We start from the raw sequence: 21,235 nt of genomic DNA, 5'->3' as shown, positions 1-21,235 counted from the left end.
CACACACACGTGTCTGTGGACCTTATTTTACCCAATAAATCTTACCAGAGCAGCTACTGCCTACAGTGTTAAAAAGACTGTTAGAAAATCCATCCTTTCAAATGTGTAGTTATGGAACAAAAATGGCTTAAAATTGTATGTTTTAAAGTCTTTACCTCCCACTTGGAAGTTTTAGGTTGCTCAGTTGTTTACTATTTCTCCATAACCCAAAGCATTGCCTGCAAACACACATCTCTGCAGGGAGTCAGAGTAAGGTATGTTGGAGCCCTCAGCTGTGCAGGGTGGCACACAAGCTAAAGCCATTCAGGTCCAGCTTTAGAGGACATATTTCTCTCCACCTCCCACCCCTCCCCCCCCCCCAACACACACATTTTTGTGGTTTACTGGCAGGCTGCTTGGTTATATATACTCGTAAGGACTTGACAGAATGGAGCCAGAATTTAAGTTCAAATCCCAGCTCCTCTATTTTCCAGGAGTGTGACCTTGGGTAAGTTCTTAAACTTCTCTTGCCCTTAATGCTCCCCATCTATGAAATGGGGACCTCCCTTGTAGGGTTGAACTAGTACACGACAGCCCTCTGTAGAGTGCCTGGCCTACAGGTAAGCACTTAAAGGAAGATAGCTATTATCTGAATTAAATAAGGTTTCAGCTTTAAGAACTTAAATGATTATTCAAGATAATCTCCTTTGATGATGTGCTGTAATTTGGACATGTCCTATGTGCTCCTTTATATGGCTACACAGTATGTTAATAAATGGAGGCTGTGTGATGCTAAGTAGGCAGATGGCCATATATTCTGAGGGCAAAGCTTGTTTACTGGAATAAGCTGGGTACATTGTCAACATCGGGCCATCCCCTCACTAAGATGTAGGGAACCTTGAAACCTCAGAAAAATCAGCGCCCTTTCAGTAGGGATATTATTCTCATGGGCATTAGTTCTCCAGGGAATGCTAGGATTTAATACACCCCTAGGTGAGAGCCATCATAGAGTATCATTCTCCATGGCATGAGAGAGCTACAGCAATAAAAAAGTGAAAAGTTCTGATTTTTTTTAAAGTGAACTTTGATTTTAATAGCTCTTTGCAACAACCTGTGAGAAATAATGGAGCTATATGGGGAAGAAGTCCTCTTCCTATTTTGGCAGAGGAGGGGTGGGTGCTCACTGAAACAACCCAAAGTCCCTTCCTGCCCCCCCACCCCACCCCCGCCCAAGTACCTGGGCTGTGGGAGGAGTAAAGATGAGCTATCCTTTAGGCAACAGCAGCTAACCCAAGTCCGTGGGTTTGTATTGCAGGCATCATGTACCGCAAGTCGTGTGCATCATCGGCAGCCTGCCTCATCGCCTCGGCCGGGTACCAATCCTTCTGCTCCCCTGGGAAACTGAACTCAGTGTGCATCAGCTGCTGTAACACCCCTCTTTGCAACGGGCCCCGGCCCAAGAAACGGAGCAGTTCTGCCTTGGCCCTTCGGCCTGGGCTCCCCACCACCATCCTGCTCCTCCAGTTAGCCCTCCTCTTGGCTCACTGCTGAAGTTGAAGGAGATGCTCACCCTTCCTGCATTGTTCTTCCGGCCCTTCACTCCCTCTGCTCCCCAAGCTTCTCCTGTGTGTCCTTTTATTCTGGGTGGGGAGGGGCGGTGTCCTCCTCAGTTCCTTCGCCAGCAAAAGAGCTCAGTGTAAAACATTTTTTTGTAAGCTCTGAATAAATTCAGTCTAAATTTTCAGTGTGTACTTAAAGGAAGGGGTGAGCAAAAGTTTCTCTACCCAGAGTCAAGGTCCGGCTGGCAGAATCTGCCCTTAGAAGGCGCATAGAGGGCCATCCATTTTTTTTCCAAGGCCCCTAGCTTCCACACCTGTCCCTCATAGGGGCAGTTTGTCACCGCTGTGTCAGGATATGTTGTTGGGGGGGGGGGGGGACTGCCATTTAGCCCTCAAGGCTTCCATACTTGACATTCACACTTCATGCTCCTGTAAACCATTCCCTGCGGCAGAGGTGGGTGGTTTCATCTCTGAGTTGGGCTCTAGTGACTCGAGACTCAATTGCTGGGGCTTAGACTCAGGCTTGGCCTTGCTCTGGAAAGTGCTCAAGAAAACCTTGTCAGTTCTTTCAGAGGAACTGGAACGGGAAGCCATGAAGATCAGGGGGCGGCGCGCCGAGCGGGTGCTGGCGGCAGCGGAGGTGACGTGGGCGCGCAGGTGCTTGCTATGGTTGGCGTGGGGCAGCGTCAAGTGGCAGCGGAGCACCTGGCCGAACACCCTGCGGAACTGCTGCGAGGACACATTGTACAGGAGCGGATTGATGACGGAGCTCAGGTAGAAGAAGGTGTCGGAGAAGGGGAGGAGGATCATGTACGCCCGGAAGTAGGTCTTGGTCCAGTCGTGCTTGGGTTTGGCCGCTGCCATAATCCTCCGCACCTGATTAGGCATCCAGCAGACAGCCAAGGTCACGACAATCAGCCCTGAGCAGGAGAGAGGAGAGACAGCATGAGAACAGTAATGCAAGAAACAAAATATTGAGCTCCCCAGTTGCGTGCTTACTGGCCAGGAAATGGTACCAATTTTTCCATGTTGTGTTTGACAGCTTCTCTTGCTGCTAGCAAAAAGGAATTTCAGTGTTTTAAGGCCAGGGAAGTAGACTATGTTAAAGACCATTTAAATGCTTTAGACAATTGTTTGTACCTGGTGATAGCTCTTAATTTAAAAATTTAAAAAAAAAAATGTTTTCATTGTTGGGTATCGAGGAAGCATATTATAGAGTGTGGTAATCTAGTTTTGTCTTTTTGTTTTAAGGAAATAGATGTATACACTCTGTAAAAGCAGGTAAAATATTTGTATTTTAAAGGATGTCCACATAAAGACCCAGTGATATCTTCAAGACAAATGGCAATGGTGTCCCTTGTCACAGGAAGCATATTTAGTCACACTGATGATTGTGCATTCATTTTGAAGGGACAAAAAATCGGGAACAGCTAGTCACTGAGAATGTTTCTTGGACATGTATTTACTAGGTGGGTACACCCATAATTCTAATACTTGTTTCTGCAACAGCACTTCCATTCATTTTCAAATAGTTTTAGTTGTATCATCTCTTCTACCTTCATGGTGGGGAAAAGACAATTATCCTCACATAATGGAAAATATAAAACTTCAAGTTTAGCTAATAGCATGCTCATTGCCTTTGTAGCACTGAGCTATACAGCAGCCTCGCAAACGGTCAGGCCCTGGAGGGACACTGCTCTGACGCATGAGCAGATCACAAGTTGACTGAACGGACATGTTTGCATTCCCGTGTATTTGCATTTCAACTTACACACTCATCTCTGTTTCTATGACCTCTGGCAGAGGAAAGGAACGTTTACCTGCAGTGACCAAAAAACAAACACATTCTTAAAGGAAGATCAAAGAATCTACAGAGCATTTGCTCTCTTCACTCTGGAGCCAAGACACCAGAATGTAAGTTCCTCTGTGTGGGAAGCTGGTATCTTAAAGCTGTGTTTTGAATTTTTAGAAATGCTTCCTCTGTCTCCTAAATCTGATTATCATAGTAAGGAAGATTCATTCACATTTTGAAACTTTGTATTTTCTAGGAAACCACAGGGAAGCGATGGTTGGCAATAATCCCTGTCTGCCCCTGATCTATGATAAACATTTCATTCATAAATGCTCCAGGAAAACCAGCCCCATTAGCACCTCCAGGGTTGGCCCTCTCACACACACTCAGCTGAGCATGCCTTACCTGGTGACTGAGTGGCCCTAGGTATGTTCTTTACCACTGCAATAGCCCAGTGCCCTCAACAAATCCTCCACAAATCCTGGCTGTCAGCAAAGGCAGCCCTGGAAGCTCCTCTCCCTTGATAATTTCCAAGGCTTTCTCTTGTCAAAGCTCAGCCCAAGCTTAAAACACACATCAATTTGCTTATTTCTTTCCTTTGAGTTTGCTTCCCTGAGAACACTGGGTGAATCTAAAAATAAAAGGAGCAAAAAAGTAACATTGATCTGATGAAAAGGCCAAAAAAAAAAAATCACCTTAAGTCAAGAGTACCGTCTGAATCACCTAGTTAAAGCTGGTGGATGGAAAGAAAAATCAACATTTCTGTGTTTAAAAAAAAAAAAAAATACTTGCATAGGAAATCGGGAGCCTTTATCCCACTGCTTCGAGAAGCATGGACACTTCCAGCCACGTGTGCTGTTCCAAGTGGGTCCGTAAGTGATTTCTCCTTGTTTTTATCGGAAGCAGTTCTGACTGGAAGGTTCATCTCATTAACTGAAAGAACTAGGAAGCTTCTACCTAGGGAAGCTACATGTCTGCATCAAGGCTTAAGTTCTTTTCTCTCCTCTGCCACCGTATTTCAGACAAGTGCCACCATCTTCATCTGAAGACTTAGTTTCCAGAACAAGGAAATCGAGCACAGGGTTTCAGATGTGTGCTCTGCTACACTGTGGGAGGTGGTCCTTCAGGCAGCAAGAATCTAGGAAGGCGACAAGAACCTACTTGTACTTACTCGGGTTGAACATAGCACAGCTTTTCAAGCCCCTGGGAGAAAAGGGGCCGGGTTTGGGGGGGCAAGTTACAAAGTTGTTGTTCTTCTGTCCTGGCTTTGGCCCTGTTCCACTGAGCTCCTGGTTGCATGACCCTTCTTGTTACCTTCACCCCCTTTGCTGGTATCAGTTGTCCTTACTTGACCTTCCCATCAAAAGAAGCAGTTCAGTAAAAAGCACGACCAAATATCTTAGGGATGAGGCAAGGGACATGAGCAAAGAGTTGTGGCCTGATTTGCAGTTTAAGTCCAGAGGAAATTTTTGCTCTGAAATCCAGATGAACTCGAGTCAATAAGTGGGAGGTGCCTTATTCTGAACAAGTTGCCAAAAATAGGGAACCAGGCCCAAGATTCTCCAGTGATAAGGGAAAATCTTGGCTTTCTGGGTGTACAGTAGCAAGGTAGGATAGCAAATACGAACTTGGAGAACAAGGGCGACAAGGAGCTGAGTTAGAAATCCACAGGGATTAAGTAAAGATGAAGCATCAGAGGGGCGCCTGGGTGGTCTGTCAGTTAAGCATCTTCCTGCGGCTCAGGTCACGATCCTGGGATTCTGGGATGGAGCCCCAAGTCGGGCTCCCTGCTCAGAGGGGAGTCTGCCTCTTCCTCTCCCTCTGCCCCTCCCCCTGCTCATGCACTCAGCTCTCAGAATCTTAAAAAAAAAAAAAAAAAAATAGGCATCAGAAAAATCTTGACATAAAACCAAGAATAATGTAAACTATTGAGTCTTCCCTATGTCAGTCTCCATGCTAAGCACTCTGCTTCTTTCCTATGCATTTGTCACTTCTGAAAATAACCTGGTGAGATCAAAGCTGTTACTATCTTCATTTTACAGAGGAGGAAGTTGAGTCTCAGGTTAGTTGCCCACATCCTGCAACTAGGACACATGCTTGCCAGACTCCAAAATCCTTTATACATTTGTTATTTTTTTCTGAAAGACACATGATTTCTCATTTTCTTCTGTTTGAAAAATACAGGAAACACAAGTAAACATGAGCCATAATTCCACCCTGGGAAATGGATATAAAGTAGCACTGACCACTAGAAATATAAGACACCTAGGTGGCTTTAAATCTTGAATAGTCACATTCAAAAAGTAGAAAAACAGGGTATCAATTTTAATGTTTAACTGAATCTACCCCAAATATTATCTCACATGCAATGTCAACATGCAATCAATCTAAAATTGAGAGCTTTAACATTCGTTTTTTTCATACTTTGAGGCTTTTATTCTTACAATATATTTCAGTTGGTTACCAACCACACCTGGCTAGTGTCTGTGGTACAGGTTCAAGTACCCCTCCCCACAGGACTTCTGATTGTCTCCTCCTCCCATTCTCCCAGCTGCCCCTTCCCAGCCACATACCTGGAGAGTCCTGTCCAACCAAGGAATCCCCACCCTGCCTGTCTTTTTCTTCCTAAGATTCTGATGTGATTATCATATGGTTTCACTCATATGTAGAACATAAGGAATAGAGCAGAGGACCACAGGGGAAGGGAGGGAGAGCTGAGTGGAAAGAAATCCGAGAGGGAGACAAACCATGAGAGACTCTGGACTCCGGGACACTAACTGAGGGTTACAGAGGGGAGGGGGTGGGGGGGGGGGAGTGGGTAACTGGATGATGGGCATTAAGGAGGGCAGGTGATGTGATGAGCACTGGGTGTTATACGCAACTAACGAATCATTGAACATCAAAAACTAATGATGTACTATATGTTGGCTAACTGAACACAAAAAAATAAAAGTAATTTAATTAAAAAAAAAAGATTTTGATGCAGTCAAGTTGACCCTGATCACATATCTTGAGTACGCAAGATAGATAGGGTAGAGCAGGTCTAGCCTGTCTTTTCAGATGAAAGGCCTTCCATCTGAGGGGACTACCAGTTACTACAGCCTAAATAGGTCTCACAGCACAAAATATTTTGCTTTTCTCATTCTAAACCTTGCCTAGGCATTTTGGAATAACAGATTTTGCCAAACACCTGGCAGGGCTGTTGGAATACACTTCTCCCACCACAACTAGAGGTGGGGGAAAATGGTTTGTGTCTTTCCTCCTGTGCTTTGAAGAGAGAATTTTGTTCTAGAAAAATGCAGCATTAGGCGTACAAGCACCCCTATGGTTGGATGTGAAGTGTGCATCCATGGGGCATATAATAAGAGGTCAGCCTCTGGTGGGAAGCTGGGGGGCGGGGGCGGAACCCAACCGGCCCCCTCACAAAATTTGTCATTTTACAATGACAGGTAATTGCTTTTACATTTGAAAAAAAAATGCATTATTTTAGAGGACACTGAGAATAACGATTATGTCCAAAGATAACTTTTTATTGGGCTGTTTGGAACTGGTCCAGCTCTTGTCCTAGCTACTCTAGCTGAGACGAAGCTTTAAAATCTTATTCAGGCCTTAATAGAGTTTAATAAAGATTTGACTAAATTTATGTTTGGCTGCAATCAGTTTAGACTTACATTTGGAAAAATCTATAACGCTTTGGTCTGTATGGTATCATGTGTAGCCCGCAGTTAAATAACTTTACTGTGAGCTTGAATGAAGATCAGTGAACTGAACCCAGTCATGTTAAGAAGGTAAACTGTTTTAACTGCATTATTGATAGATTTGTATTATATTCCAAACAGCCTTGTGCTCTGGGTTAAGAAATACCCTCACAGCTTATCTGTTTTTCCACATCAAGTAATTCCATTTTTCCTCCTTGATCACTACCCTAAAACGACAGTCGCCATTAGACGAGGACACAGATTTATTCTCGGTGGAGTAACATTGTTTAAAAAACAGAAGTAATACCGATGTCCAACAACATCTCACAAGAAAGGCTGACATTTCAACAGCATCTGCGTCAGCCTGCCCGGTTCAATCTGTGGAAGACGAGAAACTATACCACCTGGGACATGGCGACGTTCGTGCAACTGACTCTGGGCTCTCTTTTCTCCCCTCTAGTCTGTCAAGTGAAGGTAGCTCTTTGTGCACTCCCCGGAATTCATCTTAGAGTCCCCAAAGAATGGCAGAGCGGATCTCCCTTTGGCGACCAGGTGCAGAACCCCTTTGTCTCACAAATGATGGAACTGAGGCTAAGTGATTCACCCAAGATCTCCAAGGGCATGGTGGCAGCAGTCCCTCTACTTTGCCTTACTGCTCCGAACATGGGCTTCTACCCGAGGCTGACGAGCAAGCCTGTCATCCTAGTTAGGTGTAGTTTTCTATGCTCCAGTTTTAGGCTCAAATGCTGACCATCCACAGCACGGAATGCAATGCGAGGCAAGTCAGTCTCAGATCCCAGCTAAAGTCAGCACCATACTTGTTCTGTATACGGTGTGGGTTCAGTTTTAGAACGAGGCTCCTCAAAAAAATAGGTACACGACAAAGCCCCGGAGCACATGTGCCCCCCCCCACCAAAGGGGGTGAAATGCAGCCACGGGGAGCTGGAGCATGTTTGGAAAACAAGATATGAATCCAGCTCATGACCTAGTGACCCAGCCGATAAGGACGCCATCTGTCCGTCAGTCTGTCCATCTTACATAGGTACCTGCTAGAAAAGAATACTTCGTGTGTACTCAGCCGAAAAGATCTGGAAATCCCATCTTTCTCCAGCAAAGGTAGTTTGTGTGATTTAAGGGAATCCCACAGATTTGCTTTTCCACCTGACCCTGGGAATTCCATTTTACTGCATCGTTGAAGCCTCGGGGGCATAATGATTTCGGTTTTCTGTGGTTCGCATAGCTTTTCTATCCTTTCTGCCCAGAGAATCAAGTTCTCTCTAACCCAACCTCAGTGAGTAGGAGTTAGGTATCTCCCCTACCACTCCCCCCAACCAATTTAGGTTCTCTGCACTTTACTCACCCAGCAACCATCTCCTGATTGGCCGAGGTCTATGACAGACTCTGTCCTAGGCACTAATGATAAAAAGCTGAGGAGGGCGAGGCAGGCACAGCCAGGTGACTGCTAGCAAAGGGCCATGAGAGCCATCTGGCCACAGTTTTATGGCAGCCAAGAGCTGGTTGACCCTCCCAGTGGGGGTGAATGCTCAGAAAATTAAAGGAGAGCAAGAGTTAGCCTGGAGAAGGGCACCCAGGCAAAGACAGCATGAGCAGGGGATGGGGGACTCCAACAGCAGCTCATTCTGAGAGCTGCCAGCCTCAGTACGGCCGGGGCCAGAACCAGAACGAAGGGGTGGGTGGGGAGAGTGGGAAATGAGGCCCATTAGAGAGCACTCCATCAGGTTTTGGGGACAATAATTTAACCAGCATATAGTAGGGTGAAGAACAGCTGCTTGTCAGGTGACATTTAAATAGCAATTGTCAGTGGAAAGTAAGCATATGGTTAGTTGAATGAAAAGCCAGAAAAAGACAGATACATCCAATAAAAGGTTTTAGCACTTTCTCAATTTATATCTTTGTGTTTGCCAATCTGCTTCTGCCAGCCAGTTGAGACATTGATCTCCCTGACTTTGCCCCATCCGAGGAGCCCAAATCGCTACTAACCTTGGTTTGGTCTCTAAATCTCTGAGACAGTGGTTCTCAAAGCACGGTTCCTGGAACAGCGGCATCAGCACCTCTCAGTAACTTGTTAGAAATACCCATTTTAGGCCCCAACGCAGACCTACTGAGGCAGAGACACTGGGAGCAGAGCCCAGCAGTCTGGAATTACCAAGCCCATCCGTTGATTCTGATGCTTACTCAAATTTGAGAAATAGTCTAAGACAAGCCCACGTTGAGGGGGAGCCTGCATCATCAGGCATTTGTGGCCCTGTCACTGTCACACCGGTCACCTTTTGAAGCGTCCCATTTGCCTGAGTGACTGCAGATGGAGCTGACAGTAACTGAGAACCCCTCTCTCATTCCTGAGCACCGCCCTTGCCTTGGTCCTACCCCTCCCTTTCTTCTCTTTCTCTGCTCTTTCTTTCTCCCCTCCATCTCTTCCCAAGGTCCCCATAAACGGGCTGTAGACAGCCCTTGCTTAGGCTGCCCACACACGCACCTTTCTCCCTCTCCGTGACGTTCTTGGCTGTCTTTGAGAAGGCAACTGCATCAGGAGCAGGCAAGCTCCTCCCAGCTAACGGGTGCCTTCCTGGAAGGGTGGTCACCACGCATTGCGAGGCCTGCCCAAGGAAAGCAGAGAGGGTTTGGAAGCAACACAGGTAGGATGTGCAGGACCCGGGTGTCGGCCAAGCACTGGACACCCCCCCCCCCCGAGATCCCACTCCACGTCCCGTGTTCTCGGACCCTGCCAGGGCCTGCCTGGATACCCTGAGGTCACTTTTCCAGTGACCCGTGGGCTTAGTGACTTTGGTATAAACCCATCTGCCTTCTTGTCCTCTTTCCCATTGAGAAATGTTGTTTAGGAGAAGACAGAAGAGCAGGGGGAATTTGTTTTCAGAGAAGGACACAGGCCACAACTTTAAAATGATGTAAAGGCCACACATGGCCGCTTCTGTCCACGAAGATGGATGGTTTGATGTCCCGTCTTTGCCCCAGCTATTTGATGGAGCCTAGGATGGGACTCTGCACCGCCTGTGGCTCCATCGACCACGCTGAGGCCAGAGACCCAGATTCCAGAATGGCCTGCAATTTGCCAAGCATTACATCCATCTCATTCTGCTCTACAGACTTCAGGACAAGACGACCCACCATAAATCGCTGCAACTGCAAGTAGAGATTTCGAAAACAAGGCCTCCTGTCTGGGAGCTGTAGGACAGCCACATGCCCTCAGAGTCAGCGGCATTTAGGGTCAACATCATGGTTTAGTGCCTCTGTTCCTCTACGAATACATGCTACATGATTAACTGCAATCCACTGGATAAATGTTTCTCTATGTGGATCTCCACTGTACGCAGCTGTGTGGCTTCCGGTGCAAATAGTCTGTCCTGAATCCACGGATAGTTAGGTCCCCATGTGTGGTACGGCTACAAGGCCCAAAGCTGTTCCTCAGCAAGAAACGCTTCCTCCCTTGAAACACGCAGCACAGGACAGGTTGTGATAACGAGGGCCATGACGCCCTCTACGCCGGCCGGGGGGAGCTGCTGACTGTAGGATGGCCAGAGCCCCCTCCAGGGGACCAACTCATCCCACGCTCCCACCGACCAAGCCACATACAAACACACTTTTTATGGCCGAAAGCCTGCAGTTTTAATGGAATTTAGTTTCTTGCAAATGGTAGAGAATCAAAGCCTCAGAACGCCAGCACTGGAAAAACAGACAAACAAACAAAGCAAAACAAAACAACAGAAGAGCTGAGTCTACTGGTAAACCAGGAGAATCCCCAGAGAAGTGGGATGAGGAGCCCAAATTCACACAGCCCAGGAGTCCCAACACGGCCTCCCAGTCTGGCGGTGTCTGCACTGGCCATGAGCTCCCCTCAGAACCCAGGGAAACCACGCAAACCTTGGGTAAAGCCACACTCAGCCAGGTGCTCAGCAGAGGCAACGTGGGCATTCTGGGAGTGTGGAGACAAGTGGATGTGCCCACAGATCTCCCCTTGCCTCTCTCTTCCCAAGGTCCCTGCTTGTGCCCCCTCTGTGCAGCGAGACAGAGACCCTGGGAGAACCGATACTGAGTATTCTGTGGCTGAGGCAGGCCAGGCCCAGGTGGGGTGAGCACCCCTCAGTCTGTCCTCCCAAGACTCTGCACATGTCTGGACCCAGACCACATCTTTCTCCCCTCTGCTCTTCCTTCTCTTGGTCCCTTCCTCGCACCCCTCTCCTCCCGACTGCCCACACTTTGCCCAGTTCTTATTCGACAAGTTTCTGCGGTCACTGCCTCCGGGAAGCCTTCCTGACTCCACAAAGCTACCACTCAAGTTTCCTACTACAAGTCCACTAGCACCTTTGACTCCTGCCCCTGCCATCCTGACACTGCCGCGTCAGCTAGACCGTCAACTCCATGGGAGCAGGATGCTTCATAGTCACGGCTATAGCCTCGACACACGACAGAAAACCCTCACATGCCGATTGCTCTGTCAGCTTTTGGGGGAGGTAGGGAGGGTTCTGGAGGTTCCAGGCGAGGGCTGAGCAAGAGGGCGTTTAAAACTTGAATTCATGTAGGGCGCCTGGGTGGCTCAGTCGGTTAAGCGTCTGCGTTCAGCTCAGGTCATGATCCCAGGGTCCTGGGATCAAGCCCCATGGCGGGCTCCCAGCTCAGGAGGGAGCCTGCTTCTCCCTCTGTCTCTGCTGCTTCCCCTGCTTGTGGGCACTCACACTGTCAAATAAATTTAAAAAACCTTTAAAACTAGAATTCATCTAATGTATACAGAATCAATCTGAAGTTAGCTTCCCTGTCCAGGGTTCCATACTAACCCTCCTGACATGGAGCCTAGCGTCTGCATGATTTACATCCCTCATCCTGAGGGAAAGGGAAGCAGACAGCGGGAATTTCAAGAAAGAATCACCCTTTCATTCAAGCAAGACAAGAACCTCCAAGCCCAAGAAAGAGGTCTAGACAGGGGTTGAAGTCTTGATTCTGACAAATGCCTTCAGGAGAGTACAGTTTTAGTGTCCCACCCCGGTGTGCTGCTACCCAATCCCTGGATTATCTACACTAAAAACATGTTTCTTATCCTGTTTCTCTGCAAGATGGCCTGATGGATATAAGCAGCCCACAGTGAGGGTCAGCAGGTAAAACGGGATAGGTAAGAGCCACATTTACCAGAGAGACAAGTTGGAGGAAAGTCCTTTGTTCCCAAATAATGTGATAAATCATGGCCCCCATGAAGATGCCACAAGTCTTTGTCAGAGAGGCTGCAGGTCAAGACTCAAAGCATAAGGGTTGAAGTCAGCAGCCAAAGTGGTGACTTAGAGACGAAGAGGAAGCACCTAGAAGAGCATTTGGTGAAGGTCGGGGGAGACTATTTCTAGGTTACCTGCCGGGTGGCTCCAGGAGAATGCAATCCTGCAATTATAACCCTCAATTTCCATCTGGGCACAACTTGGTCATAGAGGCAGAGGATGTGGTAAAAAAAAAAAAAGAAAGAAAGAAAAAGAAAACATGAGGAAGGCTAGATTACCTCCCTTCCTGCTCTATGCCTATCACAGATGTTCCGATAGTATATTTCCTGGCCCCTCTGGCTTTGTCTCCATCTCATCTAGGCAACTCCACCCACCAAGGGACGCTCAGCTTTACTTTACTCTTCCAAGCTTATCTTAGAATAGCTTGCTATTATAAGGATAAGAAAGCTAACAAAAACTGCTGGGATGATGAAACGTGGTAATAAAGTGCTCAAGACAGTGCCTGCTGCCAGCCAAGGGCTCTTCGTAGTTATGGCCATTAGTACCTTCATCATCTCCTCTACCTCCATCATCCTCTCTGCCTTCTCCATCACTTCCTCTACCATCATCACCATCACCCCTATCTCATCACCCTCTCTGCTACCACTTCCACCATCATCACCATCTCCATCACCTCCTCTACCCTCTCCTCCTCCATCACAACTATTATCATTTCCAATGTCAGCATCTTCATCACCTCCTCTACCATCATCGCCATCACCCCCATCCCATCACCCTCTCTACCATCAGTTCCACCATCATCACCATCTCCATCACCTCCTCTACTGCCACACATCCTCATTACCACCAACATAGCTCCCAGAGGTCAGAGATCCTGGGGAAGGCTGACTAGAACCACCAGGTATCAGACACCTTCTAATCCTAAACTCACAAAGCCCAGAATGATTCCATGACTTGAGCAGGGTTATCCTGCTCATCATTAGCAGAGAGATGACCAGGACTTAAGTCTCCTCATTTCCAGGTCAGTTTTTTCCACTCCCTGGGTTTAGAGCTTCTGCCACTCTGTTCTAAGTCTCTGAACTCTTTATCCTTCCCCAATACACACATAGGGTACTTAGGGTTTCAAGAAGAGAGGCAAGGAGTAGAGACTGTAATAAAACAACTGATGCAAGGCAGGATTACAAGAAGGAGGACAAATTCCAAATCCCTGGAAGACAGGAGCCCTGAGCCCCTCCCCAGCTCTCTGTCCCCACACAAATCCTCTCCAGGAAGAATGACAAGGGGCAGGGAGGCTCCATGACTGTCTGATCATCTGGTCACTTAGGCTAAGAATCTTTGCTTCTTTCCTCCCTCCTCTGTTCCACCCTCAAGCACACATCCCTACCCCCCCAACCACATCCAATGCCCCATGGCCACGTGACCTCCGGCTGAGCTCCAGGACAGTGGAAGGGGTGAGTGCTGGGCTTTGTTGTCAGACTGACCTGGGTTTAAATTTCAGCCCTGAAATGGCTAAAATAATAGTATCCACCTCATGGAGTGACTGTGAGAAAAGGAAATGCATGCACGTGGAGGACGGAGCCCAGCAGCGGTGCATGAATGACAGCTCATACTACTTGTTAAACGATCTCATCAGCAGCTCCAGGGTGGAGATAATCCCAGCTACAATTAATATAATGCATGTATATTTCAGACACTCTTCTTAACACTTAACCTACACTTGCTCATTTAAACCTTACAATAAGCCCCACAAAATGGCCACGACTTGACTTTATTGCTATTATGTAGATAAAAAAGCTGAGGTGTGGATAGGTTACATTTCCTGCCCGGACTCACACAGTTGGCCAGGACAGGCCAGAAGTTAGACCCAGGCCGCCTGGTCCAGAGCTGGTCCAGATCAAAGATCAAATGTCTTCCGAGTCCCAAACTCAAATGAAGGTATTTCAATTCAAACAGCCACAAGTTCAGAAATAAATTTGTTTCTGTGGGTGTCTCAGAATCTCAGGTGTCAAAAAGTAAACACTTCCCCCCAATATATCTCTCTAGTAAGACAAGGTATCATCTTGAAAGGGCCTTTTTACCTTTCAGGTGAACACAGTGAAGTTTCCTGTTATGAAGAGAAAAGCTTGGTGGAACTCAAACCAACTAGCTTTGACTAGGAGTCTGGCAGGCTAGAATAGAGAAGGTCTGCTTTTCATTGCGTTTATGTTATGGAGAGCAAGCACCTCTACCCCACCCCCACTCCTATGCACACCAAAAGTTCTCAAGAAGGATCCTTTCCTATAAAAATTCATTTAAATTCAGAGTTAAAGACTACTCTCACCCATCATAGGCTGGCTCTTCCCCTCCTCATAAATGCAATCTAAAATTTGGTTTCAAAGTAAATTAGAAAATAAGTTCAGCTCCCCATTATCTGCTCCTATCATGTAAGTTAGCAATGAAATTCTGGGAACAATCTATAGCAAAATGCCAGGACAGGAGGCAAAAAAAAAAAAAAAAAAAAAAAAAATGGAATCAGCTGATGGGAGAGATACCAAAAGAGGTTCGGGAAGGAGCCAGGCTCATACCGTGTTTTATTTAGAGCTGAGGGTTCTCAACTGAAATCAGTGAAGCTCTTGGGGAAGTTGAGGAGATGGTATCAGGCTTCTAAGATAGGGTTTTGTATCAAGAAGGATCAGATAAGGATGCCTTCCTGTTAATGATTTGAAAATGAAATTACTGTTGCATGACAGGATAAGAATCAATCCCTCCTGGTAGATTTTTTTTTTTTTCTTTTCATAGGTCCAAAACAACTTTGAGGAAATAGCCCTGCAGATTTGGAAACATGAAGCGTGAGCTCTCCTATCCGAGTGTAGCAGTATCTGCCAAAGATGCACATTATTATACACCCTAAATCCAGTGCAGCCCAACAATAACAATATCCTGCTTTCATGTTTAAAGCTAGTCCTTATCTGTTATCTCACTTGTCTCCTCCCCCGGACCACCAAATAGCAGAGCACCTCCAGGCCCTGTCCCCAGCTCTCTTCTACCTTCTCACTCTCTCTCCTGGGGCACCTCCTCCATGCCTCTACTCTGAAATACCATCTCTAAGGATATGCAATCCCAAGTCAATGTTGCCAGCCTCAGGAGACATCCATAGCCAGATCCCTACAGCCAAATGCCTACTCAACATCATGGCTTGGAGAGCTCATCTGCCTGCACCTATAATGGGACACATCCAAACTGACTTAATGACCAGCCATCCATCCAAACCTGCCCTCCCTCCACTGCTCCCAACCTCAATCAACTCTAGTACCACTCACCAAGTTTTTCCAGCTGGAAACATGCAAGTCACCCTGCTCTACTTCCTCCTCCTCATTCCCATACTCAATAAATTCCTAAGCTTGTCAGCTATACCTCCAAAATCGGTCCCCTTCTCCCCATCCCACTTGGAGACCCCTAATAGGGGTACCATTTTCTCATGCCTGGACTAGCTCCCTAAATGGTCTTGTTCAAAATCACTCCTGCCCAAGACACTCTCCACACAAGCCACTCTTGCCACTCAGATTGTGATCCATGGCATCTCCTGAAGGCTTACTAAGAATGCAGAATCTCCGGCCCCAGCACAGACCTGCTGATCAGAATCCGCATCCTAATGAGACACCCAGGTGACATGTGGCCGGTGCTCTAGTGTGCAAGCTTCATAGCATCACTTAGCATCCCAATCTTTCCCCACTTTTCTGCTGCCTGACCCCTGAGCCTTTTTACCACTCTCCTGCTGAACCCCATGCCTTTCCAAATTTCCAAGACATACCAGGTCTTTGCCTAAGAGGGACTCCAGAAAACTCCCACCTGCCCAAGTATTCCTTCCTCTGGGAAGGGCTCCCTGTTTATTCAAAAAAAAAAAAAAAAAGGAATCACTCCCAACCTTGTCCCTGCTTCCTTGACAGTGTGACCACATGATTTTAATGATAAATTTCCATGCCTGGCCTACTGTGATCACCTGGAGACCAAAGGCCACACATATCCCAGCCATTGACTCATGCCTAACATAGCACAGTAAGCCTTCAATACATGTTTATTGAAAGTAGGGAAGAATTTAATCCCATTAAAATATATGCCAAGGTCCTATCTTGAATTTCTGACTAAACTGGAACCCTACTGCACTGATTTTACACACACACACACACACACACACACACACACACACACACCACTTTATTGCTTAGGGTAATGGTACTTAGAAAAATGATTTTGGAGTTATAGGAGAAAAATCAGATGCCACCTTTCCCAACTTCAGAAGATACACTTAAGAACAGACTGGCTTCAGGTTGCTCTAGAACCTGGAGAGACCGGGTAGAAAGGCAGTGAGACAGCCCCATTCTTCCCCAGGAAGACCAGCTCCTGGTGCTGGGTGGTTGAGGAACAAGACTCTTTCTTCTCTCTTGCCAGTGCCCTGCTTGAGGCCATGTTAGAATGTGCTGGTCTCTCAGGCTTTAAGGGGCGACAGGTCTATGGGCATTCTGAGCTGAGTCTGGGAGAGGATGAAGAAAGATGCAGAAGACCAAACAGCCCCTCAAGCACATCAGCCCAACCCAGGAAAGGCCGGCTGGAATGCAGGAGGTGGCAGAGGCTCTGGGCATTGGCTCTGGAACTCCTCTGAGAATAAATAAGCACTTCCTAGGGCAAGGCTCGACTTGAGAGTGTCACTGGCAGGCACAAGGTCCAGATGTGTATTGTGGGGAGATAACACTGTGAAATGCATCTAAGGTAGTGAAAAAAGCACCAGGGGGAGATTTGTGGGTGTGGGGCACTGGCATAGCCTGGTGCATGCCGGGACTGAGCCCAAAGTGTAACTCAAGAGCCTCCTTAGGATGTGTCTGCCTAGGCCAGAGCCAGCTCAAGCCAGGCACGCCTCTTCGACCTCCTCACAGACTGTCACACTTGGCTTTGCAGCACCTTATAGATTTGTCCAACCCCACCATACTATAGATGAGAACAGAGAGGTCCAGAGCCAGCAACAGACTCATTCCAGGTCACTGCGCTGGCCAGCTGTTGGGAAAGGCACAGGGCCTAAGCCAGACCCCTTTCTCCTTTCCTACAGCCAAGGGTCTGTCTTTCAGCTCTGACATTTAGGATCTTTCTATCCCTAGGCACTGAAGCCCCAAACGAATTATGCTTCTGACCAACTGGCTATAGATGTGAGGTTCCAGTGACTCCCACCTTGGGTTCAATCAATTTGCTAGGGCAGCTAATCAAACTCAGAGAAACATTTCACTTATTAGATTACCAGCTGAGTGTAAAAAGATGTGACTCAGGAACAGCCAGGTGGAAGAGATGCAGAGGGCAAGATATGAGAAAAGGACATGGAGCCTACATGCTCTCTCTGGGCACCACTCTCCCTACATTTCCACATGTTCACCAACCTGGAGTTTCTCTAAACCCCATCCTTTTGGGGTTTTATGCAGGCTTCATTACATAGGCATGAGTGATTAAATTATTGATCACTGGTGATTGATTCAGTCTGCAGCAGCCCCTTCCTCCTTCCCAGAGGTGAAGGTGGGACTGCAAGATCCAACCCTCTTTCCAAAAGCCACCTCATAAACATGACAAAAGATACCTTGATTGCTCTCCTCACTTGGTAAATTCCGAAGATCACATATATTTCTTATAAATCACAGTATCACAGATGGTAAAGTACATATCAGTTTTTGTGTCTGCCTAGAATTAATCTTCCCTCCTTCCAGCAAGAGAACCCTGATAGCCCTTTGGGGAACAACTATCCCTGACTCCATCCCTGAAGTTCAGGTTGGGAGCTGACTCTACCCTCGAACGCCAAAGGCGTAGAGATAACGAAATAGTGGACAATCGGAGTTAGAGTAGCTGGTTCAGTGACGAGCAGGGGACCCGGATCAGGCCAACCAGAGCCCGCCTTAGGACATTTGCTAGAACCACTAGGAAAGAAATACTCTGCTAGAGTTGCTAAGCCAGAACAATGTAAGCCTGGAAGCATGTGGCATGACTGCCTTAACATGGGAGAGCCTTACCTGAAATGGATGTCAATGCAAAGCAAAGCAAAGCAAAGTGAAGATATAACAAGAGAGAGAGGCATGGGTTTCTGACATTATTTGAGCCTGGATTCTGCCAGGCCTGAAATAAGGATCTACCCACTGGGACTTTCCAATTATATAAGCTATTCAAAATTAAACACTCACACACACACACTTTTTGCGTAAGCCACTTTAAATACGGTTTCCTCTTATTTCCAACCATAACAATCCCAATTATATAAATGTCTTTAATTTAGTGAACTACAGAGGAGATTCTTCAACCTCCTAAGGTAACATCACTCAGGCTCTCAGATAATAATTTAAACCCTTCCCTCCCATAAACAAACATCTTCTTTTGCCCATTTGAAGGAAAAGGGAAAGTGAGAGACAGCAGTGGCTGCCCTCCACCACTCATACCACTGGGATTTTATCTACTTGAAGCCTGATTTCTCTTTTCTCTTTATTGACTAAAGCAACCCAATCTTTTCCTTTCAAAGGAAATCTATACTTATTTGTTTCCTGTTGCAAAAACTTTCTCTTGAATATCCCTTTTTCTTCCCTCATGCAAGATATTTTTGGATGTAGAATTTAGTTAGAAGGTTTATCATAGGACATTCCAGTATAGCCCTATTTGGTCAACAAGAAAAGAGAGGGTGAAGGGTGAACCTGACATCATCAATGGCGGAGTCTCTGACATCCAGGTCTGTGCCCTCCCTCCACCCCCTAATATTTCAACAGATGTCAATTCCTTGCAATGACCTTGCACACAAAGGTATTTATGGGCTGATTTAAACACTGAGACTTAATCAAAATGCCCTTGAAGAAAGAGCACTGCAACTTTGTGTTCTAGTCTCAGCTCTGTAACTAACCAGCTGTGTGACCTTGGGAATGTCATTTAATCACTCAAGAGTTGTTTCTTCATTAATAAAATCAGAGGCTGGACTAAAAGGATCATAAAATGTCACAAGTTTAATGACCCTAAAGCAGATTGTGGGCAGAGAGAAAAAGCTGAGTGCTGAATCAGCACCACATGGGAATAAAAATTCATTCTAATTCTGGATTCTCAAGGTAAGCATCTTCAGGAAGATGCAGGAAAAGAGGGGATCGAGGGCCCTGAAAAATCAGGTACTACAAACACGACTTTCTTTTTTTTTCTTACATGAAGCCCTTGGTGCCTTCCTATTTGCCTTTTAAAATCTTTTTAAAACTCAAGCACACTGGGTTGATCATTGGAGTTTGCCCAATTTGCCTAGGATGACCCTGACTTAAAATACGTGTTGCCTTAGTTATCATTAACTCCCCGATTTTACTCTCACAATTGTCCCAAAATCAGCAGGGGATTCAGAGAGAATGTATAAAACGTTCCTATAAAACAAGAAAAAAGCAGATCCAGGAAGAAAAGAAAAAGGGCAAAAGACTTGAACAGGCACTTCACAAACAGAACCATCCAAATGGCCAATAAATGAATGCAAAGGTGTTCCACATTATGAATCATTAGAGAAATGCCAATTAAAACAACAGTGTGATATTACCACACAGTCTACAGAATGGCTAAGCTGAAAATACACAGAATAAAAAACAAAACATGTATAGGCAAGGCTATGGCACAACCGTAACACTCATACACTGCTGGTGGGACTAAAACTTGGAACTACTGTGGAAAGCTAGTGGACAGTCTCTCCTAAGGCCGCATGTATGCATTCCCTATGACCTAGGGACTCCACTCCTAGGTATACAGCAAGAGAAATGCATGATATACCAATACCTGAAGACATGTACAAGAATGTTCATAGCAACTTGTCTATGATGGTCCCCAACTGGAAACTACACAACAACTCATCAATGGCAGAATGTATAGATAAACTGTGGAATATTCACACTACAGACAGCACTGAGGATCAGAAGAATACAAACACGCCCTACACTATGGATGAGTCTCACAAACAATGTTGAGTCAAGAAGACAGACACAAAAGATTACATATTATAAGATTTTGTATATACAAAGTACAAAAATAGGAAAAGCTTACCTATGGTATTAGAAGTCAGGATAATGGTTACCCTTGGGGGGTCAGTGCAAGGGGACAAGGGGAGGTTTAGGGTACTGGTAATGCTCTATTTCTAAGTTGGGTTATGTTAATGTGTTCAAGCGGTAAACTTATAATATATGTACCTTTTGGTATGCATGTTATAATTCGATGGAAAACCCAAATATTTTTTTAAAGTACTCGAGCATGAACAATAAATGTCACAGATACTGGTATAGGCTGAATTGTGTCCCCCTCACAAATTCCTTGTTGAAGTCCTACCCGCCATTACCTCAGAATGGGACTGCATTTGGAGACAGAGTCGTTAAAGAGATAATTAGGTTAAAATGGGACCATTACAGTGGGCCCTCATCCCCTATGACCAGGTATCCTTATAGGACACAGACAACACAAACAGAGGGACAACCATGTGAGGACATAGTGAGATGGTGGCCATCTGCAGGCCAAAGAGAGAGGCCTCAGGAGAAACCAAACCTGGTTTCCTCTTGATCTTGGACTTCTAGCCTCTAGAATAAGAACAAAAATCAATTTAAGTCACCCCAGTCTGTGGTATCTTGTTACAGCCCCATGAGCTGAGTGGGACAGTCACCCTGGTTCATTGTGGCCTCCTCTTATACAGGATACTGAGATATAAACACTTCCGTGGGAGGTAACAGAGGCTTGGGCTGCACAAGTGGAAGGGACGTGGTGGACTGGGGGTGGGAAACTGCTCCTCTTCCCCTGCAACAGCTGCAGGCTGCTCCTGGCTTTTCCATCATTCCAGAGCCTTCTCTGGCTAAAGAAAAAGGGAGCAAGCCACTTCCTAAGGTAATTTTGCTGGCAGTCACAATAGTCAGAGCTCCAGGATTTTTGCTTGAATGGTCACAGAAATTTTTACGGCTAGAAGAGACAACA

The 21,235-nt window shown here is 46.2% G+C and overlaps 2 protein-coding genes across 4 annotated transcripts in view; one reads left to right on the top strand and one right to left on the bottom strand.

Moving 5' to 3' along the window:
* LYPD1 (LY6/PLAUR domain containing 1) overlaps nt 1-1,894 on the top strand; it is a 51,625-nt gene extending 49,731 nt beyond the window's left edge. Inside the window, exons 3-4 of one of the 2 annotated variants that reach the window (XM_027589499.2) lie at nt 391-487; nt 1,295-1,432. In XM_027589499.2, coding sequence (XP_027445300.1) covers nt 391-487; nt 1,295-1,409 — 212 coding nt within the window. In that variant the 3' untranslated portion in view covers nt 1,410-1,432. Of the gene's footprint in view, nt 1-390; nt 488-1,294 lie in introns of both variants that reach the window. The other variant, XM_027589498.2, reaches the window with a different exon arrangement.
* A 30-nt stretch (nt 1,895-1,924) lies between these two features.
* GPR39 (G protein-coupled receptor 39) overlaps nt 1,925-21,235 on the bottom strand; it is a 198,729-nt gene continuing 179,418 nt past the window's right edge. For both annotated transcript variants that reach the window (XM_027589496.2, XM_027589497.2), the window contains one exon: nt 1,925-2,458. In XM_027589496.2, coding sequence (XP_027445297.1) covers nt 1,953-2,458 — 506 coding nt within the window. In that variant the 3' untranslated portion in view covers nt 1,925-1,952. The remainder of the gene's footprint in view (nt 2,459-21,235) is intronic.

Source organism: Zalophus californianus, chromosome 3 (assembly GCF_009762305.2).
Source record: "Zalophus californianus isolate mZalCal1 chromosome 3, mZalCal1.pri.v2, whole genome shotgun sequence".
Lineage (NCBI taxonomy): Eukaryota > Metazoa > Chordata > Mammalia > Carnivora > Otariidae > Zalophus > Zalophus californianus.
The sequence above is the reverse complement of the archived record's forward strand: the minus strand, read 5'-3'. Positions and strand labels throughout refer to the sequence as shown.